Source organism: Lactuca saligna, chromosome 2 (genome assembly GCF_052625555.1).
Source record: "Lactuca saligna cultivar CGN05327 chromosome 2, ASM5262555v1, whole genome shotgun sequence".
NCBI classification, from domain to species: Eukaryota; Viridiplantae; Streptophyta; class Magnoliopsida; order Asterales; family Asteraceae; genus Lactuca; species Lactuca saligna.
This window is the reverse complement of record NC_136418.1, coordinates 138,865,207-138,875,800: the sequence shown is the minus strand read 5'-3', so window position 1 is coordinate 138,875,800 and position 10,594 is coordinate 138,865,207. Positions and strand designations below refer to the sequence as shown.

The following is a 10,594-nucleotide window of genomic DNA, read 5'->3' as shown; positions in this document are numbered from 1 at the left end:
ATGAGCAGATAGTCAGTTGGGACTGTGATAGTCGAGGACCACGTTACACCTATTTGAGTATAGTAGGGCGTATTGTAGAGGTATCAGTAGGGAGTCCAGTCGATTTTATCAGTGCAGTGGTTTTCTATCTATGATTGGTTATTGAATATGGGAGTGGGTCCCTGTTCTTGGGAAGATCCATGTGATGGAACGTCGGTTGATGAGTCGAGATGGGGGAGTATGATGATTTCGTGGACCAGTCTATGAGGTAGTGATGTTATTGGACAGTTGAGTTGTTTGGTTTTGGATTGGTACGAGACTTGGAACGACTAGAGGCAGTCGTGACGAGAAGTTCTTTAGGATTTCATCTGAGGTTCAGAGTATATGAGATCGATTGATTTCCTTAAAGGGGATTATCAGGCATTGCGTAGCACTTTCCAGGGGCAGGTGCATTATTGCTGGTGAAAATAGTTTGTGAGATTGTTGATGTGTCAGATAATGATGGTTCGAACCCTAAGTGGGGGAGAACCGGATGGTTTATCGAGAGAACCAGAGATTTGTGCAAGAGCAGTTAGGAGATTGAATACAAAAACCTGCGGCTTGAATTCATGAGATCAGGGTCATTGGTGATCAAGGAAAGGTGCAGCGCGAAATAATGCATGTGGTATATGTCTGAGAGAAGGATGGGTGTCTCCACGACGGGTGGTCAATGGTCAGGAATCTGGTGGTGGTTAGAGTCGTTTCAAGCGGAAGACTTGTAATGATGGTATGGGCAGTTGAGAACTTCTGGGTTGAAATATGGGTAGAAGATTGTTGAGTAGCCAACTCTCGGGCTGGGATGTGTATTCTTGCTTGGATTTTAAGCAGTAGTGGAAAGGGTTTCGGAGGATCATCAGTGTGTTCTGAAGAGTTAGCGCCTTCCTTGTATTCCAATTGAGTGTTTGGATGCACTGAAGTTGCGCATTGAGTGAAATAGGAAATTATTATAGGATTCAGAGGAAATGTATTGATGTATGTGTATGGTGTTGGGAGTGAAGGAATCAGTGGTAGAGGCAGGACATTGTGATGCTCTGTTATGGTGTTCCGTGGTTCCGCGTATAGCGTCCCGATTTCGGAGTTATTTAGAGTCTTAGATTTAAGACGACTAATGATGTGTCATGTATCTACGGTTCCAGTGGGAGCCCTTCGTGTATTGTCATCAAGATGGGTTATTTAAGGAAGTGGATCTCCGCAGAGGTAGGTTCTGTGTTATGACGGTTGCCGCCAGAGTCTGTAATGCATATCGGGGCAAGTGTGTGTGTAACTATCCATTACCCAGTTGGTCCAAAGAAAAGAGAAGGGGCAAAGCAGCAAGGATACTTTCTTTCTGCCTCGGAAAAGAATGCGAAAAGGGAAGGGAAAGGTGATTTGACGGGGCGACACGATCAACATTAGCAGGTGAAGGGTTTTTTTTTTGGCTTTTTGGGGAATCATAGAAAAAAAGGAAAACAATAGGGGTTGTTGCCCTGTGATTTCGCAGTAAAATCTCACATGAAACTCGATGGATGAAACAGGATATGGCGAGGGATCTGCTTGGGATTCGAAAACAGGAGGGAAGTCGAAGGTTCTCTGCTACCTTTCTTCTCTAGTGAACAAAACTTACTACATTGTCCTAACTGGTGAAACAAATCACAAGTTTGTCTTATTCACTACTGTTACATAATCATTCACAGTAGGTTTACAAAATCGAATTAAACAGAGTATAAGTGAAACAAAGCATAATTTGAATAAAATATTGTCTGTTGTCATGTACCAATTTAGTCAATGGGTGGTGCGGAGCGGGTAAGAACTGGTCACATAACGTGTGCACACGATGTGTTTGTTGAAATGCTTGAGCATAAATCAAACCTAGTGCATATAAATATTTTTTTGCTTAGCCAATAAATCATTTTTCTGATTCATTTAAACTTAGTTCCCCTGTTTTTGTTACTGAAATCGTGGATTCATATAAATATTTTTGGAGATGATGTTTCGTCATTCTTTTCTTGATGAACATTCTTTTGCTGATGAACTTGTAATTGTGGGTTTAAACAAAGATTCATTGGTTTAAATCAGTGGCTTTGTGAATGCCTTTCAAGTATGTATGTGTGTGAAAGATGCAGGTGAACACAAAGAATAAGACCATGGGAATAAGATGTAGGCATTGAGAGAGAGAGAGAGAGAGAGAGAGAGAGAGAGAGAGAGAGAGAGAGAGAGAGAGAGAGAGAGAGAGAGAGAGAGAGAGAGAGAGAGTTTATATATTAAGTAATTATATTTCTTTTATTTTTTTAATTAACAAAAAACTTCATAAAATGGTCCATGTTTTGTGAAATGACGGAAATGCCATTTTATTAACGACCAAAAGATGATGGCGTCAGTTAAAATAATCATTTGTTAAAAGTTTTGAAACCACAGGGACCATCTGTGATGTTTTTTGAACTTAGGGATTAAACTTGATGTTTTTGAAAACCACATGGACCATTTTTGAAGTTTTGTCTTCTTTTAATTTTGAATTGAAGTTGTTGCTATGGATGGTTAAACACCGATGAAAAAAATAGTTGCTTTAATAAGTTATTTTCAAGCGATATTGACTATTTGTAGGGTTTTTTCAATTAAATTCCATTAACATTATGCAAAAGGTGTGATCATTAGGTGAAAATAGTTGCTTTAATAAGTTATTTTATTTGAATATAAGTGAAAAAAAAAATCAAAATAGTACAATATATTTAGCCCCTCCGAAGTACCATCAACGGAGGGCTTCGTTGTTCATGTTGGCATGAACCACAAAAACGAACACCACTCTGATATCTCATTGTTGCTCGTTGTCGTGAAAGATTGTAGTGGGGAGGACGAGAGACGACAATAATAGAAGCTTTTGGGTGTTTGACTTGGTTGACTAGCCGTTCAACGGTTAGTTTTTGATTTTACAATTCTTTTTAATAAAATCTTGCCTATAAATACCACTATATACAAACATATTTTTTGCAACAATATTCACTTACTCTATTTACATTCACACATTTGTATTATTTTAAAATCCAAAAACCATCTATCCCAATTAAAATGCCCCACGACATTGGTCAATCCACATGGATGCTTGAAGTAGCCCGTGCTACCCCATAATTTCGTTTAAAAAGATAATTTTTTTTGTAAAATTTTATTTTATACTGCAGTGTTATCCCGGTAAAAAAATATTGGATGACTTATATTATAAATCCAAAATATTTAAAATCCAAATATAATAATCAACTCTTTTAAAATAGCCCAAAATGATTAAGCTTGACCTTTTAATGAAATAATAGATAGTCTAATATCAAAATTCTTGTACCCATTTGAAAGGAAAAAAAAGGAAAAAGGAAATAAAAACAAAAGCATCGGCTACTCGACTCCGCCCTTGCTCCATCCGTTGTCCTGCTCGATGTAGTTGTTGCTTTCGTCATTCACTATTGTCGGCGACCAATGGCTTATCTCCATCCAACGACTTTGAGCCTTCATTTAGATTTACTTTCATATAATGATGTTCTAAAAATATAATTACAGTTAACCTAATGAATCAAGTTAACTGTAACAACAATAACGAAGAAGAAACAAAACATAACGAATCATAAAAAAGAAAAGAAGATTCTAAAAAGATATTGCAAACACGATTTCATATTAAGTTGATTCATACTAACAATAAAAAGAATAGAGAAGATAATGAAACCTGATGGATGATGGAAACCTGCATCAACATGGACGTCGAAACAGGAGCTGAAGAGAGATTTTTTTTCTTTTATTTATTTATTGTGTGTGCGCATGGAACTTATGATACATGATCTTATATAGGTAGATTGGTAAATTGTGTGTTATCTTTCTCAATGATTCTTTTCTATCACAATCTCGCCAGTTTGAAAGGAAGATTATCCTCTAATTTCCTTTCTTTTATTTTCAAATCATTTCAAAGAAAAAAAAAACTTAGGAATACTATGACTTATACTTTCTCTCCGATTGCCTCCTCCACTTCCCTAGTTAAATGATATCGGGAACAAGGGTGTAACATAAAATATGTAAAATAATCATATAATTTCATGATGAATAACATTTCACGAATTTACTTTAAGTTTGCAAAATTCATACAACGCAATATGAATTTTAATCTTTTAAAAGAGAGAAATTTACAAAAATAGCTATTTACACTAATGATATTACAAAAATAGTAAAAAAAAATCGAAATTATAAAAATGGCCACCCATTTCGCAGATGAGAAGGTCCCATCTGCGAAATGGACTTCTCATCTGCGAAAGTACAAGTACCTAAAGCACAGTTGTGCTTTAGGTACTTGTACTTTCGCAGGTGGTTTTAATATTTTTTTTAAAATTTTTTTGCTATATATATAGGGGTAATTTCGCAGATGGAATAGGTCCATCTGCGAAATCCTCTGACTCTATCTGCGAAATCGTTGTTATTTTTGTATTTTTTTTTTTAGGTTGACTATGAAATGGTTTGTATTTTTTAGGTTGACTATGAAATGGTTTGTTTTGACTTGTGTTTTACGTTAATGCTTTGTTCGTATTATGTCGTTGTTTTTCATGTAATTGTTGTGATGTTTTTAATGTAATTGTTGTGACTTATGTCGTTGTTTTTCATGTAATTGTTGTGACTTGTGTTTTACGTTAATGCTTTATTCGTATTATGTCGTTGTTTTTCATGTAATTGTTGTGATGTTTTTCATGCTTTGTTCGTATTATGTCGATGTTTTTAACGTAAAACACTATTTATATAGCAACCTGATTTCGTAGTCAAAATAAACCATTTCATAGTCAACCTTAAAAAAAAATAAAAAAAAATAACAACGATTTCGCAGATAGAGTCAGAGGATTTCGCAGATGGACCTATTCCATCTGCGAAATTACTCTTATATATACAACAAAAAATTTAAAAAAAAAATATTAAAATCACATGCGAAAGTACAAGTATCTAAAGCACAACTGTGCTTTAGGTACTTGTACTTTCGCAGATGAGAAGCCCATTTTTGTAATTTCGATTTTTTTTTTTGGCTATTTTTGTAATGTCAATTAGTGTAAATGACTATTTTTGTAAATTTCTTTTTAAAAAAGATGGTAATTCGGCTTAACAACAATCATTTTGATCATTAACTGGAGAGCCATTAATTTGTTCCACTCAGGAGCATTTCTAATCACTTTATTAACGTGATTTGTTTTACATGTCCAAAATGTGACAAAAGAGGAAGGGTTTAAGTGTGGTTTTTCAGAAAATATTAGGGTTATTGTTCATCTCATATTTGCTCCATAAAGCTCATAGTAATCATAGGCATCAAAAGGAATCGCAGGTATTTGATTTTACATACGACGCATTTTGGCAGAACACAGCTGCTTGTTATCGACAGAAGAACGCGATTTTATCTACTCCAGTGTCCATCTCCAGCCGCGATCTAAACCATCGTCACTGCCATGTTTTCTACATTCTAATGGCGGCGATAACCGTTAGACGTAATGTGTTTCTGTTGCCTATTAAACCACTTTTCTCGTTACAGGTACGCTTCATTATCTACCCCTCGTTTATCGAACATATTCATCTGGATATTTCGTTGAACACATTATCCGCAGTTTTAATATATTTTTTTTGCTGCAGGGGTTGTTCCATAAATTCGTCGAACTTGATGATTCTAAACCTCGACTACTTAGCGAAGACGATTATTTGATCTTCAAACCAGGTGTGCCACGAATAAGTCTGAAACTTCATTTAGTAGAATTCGAGATTTCTATCTTATACTTAGGTTTTTAATCACATATCGTTGCTGATTCATAGCTCATGAGTGGATAATGCTGCAGGTGAAATCAACGTTTCAAAATGGAAAAAGTTGGATTCAAGGTCCTTGGGGATAACTCGAACAATACCTCCATCCCCTTTTGCTGTCCTGCAGATTCTTCGTACCAGAGGTCACATCTATTTTATGCATTATATATGCATTACTTCCTTGTCATTAGTAGTATACGAAAGATTTACTCTATCCTTTACAGGGTTTGAAGCCTACTTAGTTGGAGGATGTGTGAGAGATTTACTTCTCAACAGGACACCAAAAGATTTCGATGTCATCACTACTGCTCATCTGGAACAGGTTTTTCTTTCTTTAAACTACCATGAATTGTGATTTTTACATGGTTCCAAGCTTTTAATGTTATTATCACTAATCCCTAAGTATGTATGTACTACAATTTCAGATTAGCAAGCAGTTTCATAACTGTGAAGTTGTGGGGAAACGGTTTCCTGTATGTAGGGTGTATATAAAAGGCTCCATTGTTGAGGCAAGTTGGTGGATTCCTGTTAACTGATCTTTTCATGTTCCTTTACGTTTTTTTTTCTCACAATTCACATTATGTAATCATATGCTCTTTACTAGGTTTCTAGTTTTGATACTTTGGCCAAGGAGACAGAAGGAAAAGAAAAGTTTCTGATCTCCCAAATGCCTAGAGGCTGTGATAAATTGGATCTTCTTCGTTGGAAGAACTCAATGCATCGAGACTTTACCATTAACAGGTACTTTCTGCTGCTTTGATGTTTCAATTAATCACTCCATGTTTCCTATGAATTCAAATTTTGATCATGAAATTGTGGAAGCAGCTTGTTCTTTGACCCTTTTATTCACACAATCTATGATTACAATGATGGAATGAAGGATCTATTGGAACTAAAGGTTAGATATAATCATATAATATAATCATCTTGCATTTATAATATATAATGCAAATGGTTTAATTCTATTGTTTGAATTGGTAAGATTTATTTGTGATTTGATTTCAGCTACGGACATTAGTACCTGCTCAACTGTCATTCACAGAGGACTCTGGTTAGTGTATTTCCCTCTAAATCATACATTTTGTCAAATATGAAACTATGGTAAATGTAAATCCTTTTTTTCTTATTAAATTTATAGTAGAACTTACTTGTGTTCTTACATTCAGCAAGAATACTTCGGGGTGTAAGAATTGCTGCTCGTTTGGGATTATCATTGTCAAAGGAAATCAAGAGTGCAATTTTTAAACAAACATCATCTATTACAAGATTAGGACAGGTGCTATTTTGAACTTCATGAGTGTTGATTTGGTATAATAATTGTTTTATATTTACCTTTTTAGTCTAATGTTTCTTTATTCAGTCCAGGACAATGATGGAGATAAATTATATGCTATCATTTGGAGCTGCTGAATCTTCATTCTCCTTGCTTCATAAATACCATCTTCTTGAGATTTTACTACCATTTCAGGTGAGTAATCAATCAGTGATTCTACTTCTACATTATTATTATTTCTAATAAAAAACTAACTTTTGCAATTGAAAATTGCAGGCTGCATACATTTCTCAACAAGCAACTAGGTTTGACCAAAGTTCCATGATGTTAATGGTATGCCAAGTCACTATCTTTTTATTTTTTGGCAACAAAATATAAAACTTTCATCTTTATATATATATATATATATATATATATATATATATATATATATGTTTTAATATATTTACAGAAACTGTTGTCTCATTTGGATAAGTTGGTTTCTTGTGATCGGCCTTCTGGAAGTCCCTTATGGTGAGTGATTTCTTAATTTGTACATATGAAACATCAAAAACAGTTTTGTTTAAATAAATATATATATTTTTTTAATATTTTTGATACAGGATTGGAATTTTAGCGTTCCACCTGGCACTAGTAAACAACCCCCAACACCCTTTTGTTATCTTGACTTTTGCATCTGTTCTTTATCACCAAAGTTGGAAAGATGGTCTTAAGTTTGCAAGGAAATATGGTCAACCACCGGTCAACTTTGATCCAGAATCTTTAGACACATATGATGAGTTCATTTCTGATGATGAAATTGCCACAAAAGTAAACCAATTAGCAATTATGGTTATAGATTCTGTTGATGTTTTGATGGAAACATATTGCCTAAACCATGCAATGGAAAATTTCCCTGGTTCTCCTTCTCCTTCTCCATGCTCTGGTTTTGTATGTAACTATTGTTAATCTAATTTGTTTCATGTTTTTTGTTAATTATTTATGTTTCTGATTGTTGTTTTTTTGTTTTAGGTATTTATATCCAAGAACATGGGTTATAGTGCTCAACAACTTTTTCATGTTCTTGCCCATAAATTGGAAGCCTACAATGAGGGAAGAACTTCTTTTGAGATAAACTTTGATCTTCTTAAAAAAGGGTATTCCCTAGAGACCAGGTTTGCTCTTGGGAAGATCATTTTGAATACATTGGGGTGTGGAATTGGTCAAACTAAGGTCAACCCTTGTAGTCTGGAAAATGAACGTTTTGTGAACAAAAAACATGATATAAAACAACCACCACTATCATTTAATATTAATTTACAACAAGAAAGTGTCACCAAAAGTCCAAAAATGATTACAAAACTTAGTAGTATTATGCAAGATAAATCCAAAGGGGTATTTTCAAAGCATAAGGAAGTAGTTGGCATTTCTTCTGATCCAAAGAACAAGGTATTGTATTGCTATTATGTAACTTTTTAAAAAAAAATATATAAAAATTCACATCAAGAAAAAAAGTTGGTTTGACTTTGACTTTGACATTCGTCTTTTTTATTTGGTAATAAATTGCAGGATTTAACGACAAATAAGCAAGAAATTGGTTCACCCATGGAAGAACTTATTTGCATGGTGGAAAGTTCAATTGATAACGATAAGTTAGAATCTCAAAATCATGAAGAGAGAAATAGAAAAGTCAAAGTAAACCAGTCAAACCAAAATGGAACAACAATGTTAGTGGAAAGAAGAGTAGAGAATGACGAAACTGGAATTAGTTCACTCTTAAGGTCTGTTCAAACTAATTTCAACATGGCAATTAAAGAAGCAAGAGATTCAATTCCTGAAATGAGAAAACTAAATCGGTTTCTTGAGAGTTTTGTGGATGAACAAGCGGAAAGAAAGAAGGAAAAGATTGAGAGTTTTCAAGAAAAGAGTATACAATTAGAATCTGCATCTAGTTTGGTATCTGAAGTAAACAACAGTAAGGAATTAGAATCATGTAGTAGTTTTGAAGTATCTTCTAATGTTACTTTAAGTACACCTGAAATACATGTGCAACACCTTGACCTTGATGAAAAAGTCAACAAGAGTAGTCAACATAAGAAAGTCATGAAGGTGAAGGGAGAAAGAAAGAAGCAAAAGGTTTGTTCTTATTGTAAGGAAGTAGGCCACAACAAAACCGGATGTCCTAAAAGAAAGGTAAATTAATAAATACATTGAACAAATTTACCATTTCATGAAAAATTTGAGAAAACAATTTACATTTTGTCGTGTTTAATATGTTGGTTATTTTAAGGTTACACATTACATATCAATTGCAGATTGAGGAAGCGTCTTTTTCTTGTCAGGTTGACACAGATTCAACATGAACTAAATGGATTATTCAAGTTTGCTCAAATCTTTCCACTTGTTGATTGATGTCTATAAGCTAAATATTTTATAATGGAAATTTTCAAGAGTTATTTTCCTTCAAGTTTTGAGGCACAATTTGTTAGAGTGTTTGACTTTTTAGACTGCTATATAGAAGAGTATATTTACATGTACAAGAATTTTGGATAAAAATCATAATTTCCAATTTTGGTCAACAATGCTTGTGATTTGCTAACTGTTCAAGCTTTTAAGGTAGCTTTGAATTTTTTTTTTTTTGTTAGTGACATGATTATATTGCCGGGGAGAACAAAGATAAGCAAAAGGGTATGCGAGATATTTATCGCCTTCATGACATAAGCAAAAGATAAACAAAATATTAGAGACTCCTCTTCTTCTATAATGTTCCCAACCTCTTGTAGACGGGCGATGAGAGCTTTGTGTAGATAAGAACAAGATACAACTTGTGTTGCAAGAGCTACCGAACAACAAGGAAAAAAGAAAACGACTACAAAAAAAGTAATTACTTGATTCCAAAGGTTTCACCAAAATGTGGGTTTCTCACTCAATTAAAAAAAACAAACTATTACAACTATATATACTAATTGAAACTAGATGAGAATCATGCGCGCCCGTTGGCGCTGAGTCATTTTATTTTTTCTTCTTTCAGGTTGTATATGTAATTGGAAGTGAGAAAATTTGTAAAACGTTCAAGTTAAGTCGTCCAATCGTTTGTTTACTACTTGCCCGAATTTTCAATTATCATTTTAGAATCTATCTAAAAGACAAATAAAATTTACACCAAAAGAATAACAAATGCTATAATAATTATATTGTTTTGCAAAGATGCTTTACCCTGAGAAGAAAAAAATCATGTAACGAAAGAGAGAAATCCCATCCTTCATCCGTCAGCAAGATAATCCTTCTGCAACATGAAGTTTTGTCCCAACATCTAGGCGGTCCATATTTGTCATCTACCTCAAGGGCAGTTCCACTCACATGAGTTGCTACAAAAAGCATAGTATTTACTCAAAGAAAGGTATTAAGTATGAAATCGCCCTTTTACTTGTATTAAGAAAGACATCGATGAGAGATGATAAAAATACTAAGAATTTGCAACTGAAAACAACCAAGAAGCAGAAAGTTCACTTGCCTAACTAAAGTAACTATCAAATATTCTCGATATTG

The 10,594-nt window shown here is 34.0% G+C and overlaps 1 protein-coding gene across 3 annotated transcripts; it reads left to right on the top strand.

Annotated features, from left to right (window-relative positions):
* The first annotated feature begins 5,214 nt into the window (after nucleotides 1–5,214).
* On the top strand, nucleotides 5,215–10,117 carry LOC145031789 (uncharacterized). 3 transcript variants are annotated; one of them, XM_078980420.1, is made up of 16 exons: nucleotides 5,215–5,530; nucleotides 5,629–5,710; nucleotides 5,829–5,936; nucleotides 6,018–6,115; nucleotides 6,219–6,302; nucleotides 6,398–6,534; nucleotides 6,619–6,691; nucleotides 6,799–6,844; nucleotides 6,960–7,069; nucleotides 7,154–7,261; nucleotides 7,343–7,399; nucleotides 7,518–7,579; nucleotides 7,669–7,996; nucleotides 8,078–8,494; nucleotides 8,615–9,238; nucleotides 9,691–10,117. In XM_078980420.1, exons 1-16 carry the CDS (start codon nucleotides 5,465–5,467, stop codon nucleotides 9,691–9,693), a joined length of 2,403 nt encoding a protein of 800 aa, XP_078836546.1. In that variant the 5' UTR covers nucleotides 5,215–5,464; the 3' UTR covers nucleotides 9,694–10,117. The 3 variants fall into 3 exon arrangements, with proteins under 3 accessions (XP_078836546.1, XP_078836545.1, XP_078836544.1); XM_078980419.1 differs by lacking the exon at nucleotides 9,691–10,117 and adding an exon at nucleotides 9,388–9,644; XM_078980418.1 differs by lacking the exon at nucleotides 9,691–10,117 and adding an exon at nucleotides 9,361–9,644.
* The last annotated feature ends 477 nt before the right edge of the window (nucleotides 10,118–10,594 follow it).

Excerpts from the sequence above, each read along its gene's own strand:
- LOC145031789 (XM_078980418.1), top strand. The coding sequence starts at position 5,465 with ATGGCGGCGATAACCGTTAGACGTAATGTGTTTCTGTTGCCTATTAAA. Across the intron at positions 6,692-6,798 it reads AGGATCTATTGGAACTAAAG|CTACGGACATTAGTACCTGC; the intron begins GTTAGATATAAT and ends ATTTGATTTCAG. Across the intron at positions 7,400-7,517 it reads AAAGTTCCATGATGTTAATG|AAACTGTTGTCTCATTTGGA; the intron begins GTATGCCAAGTC and ends ATATATTTACAG.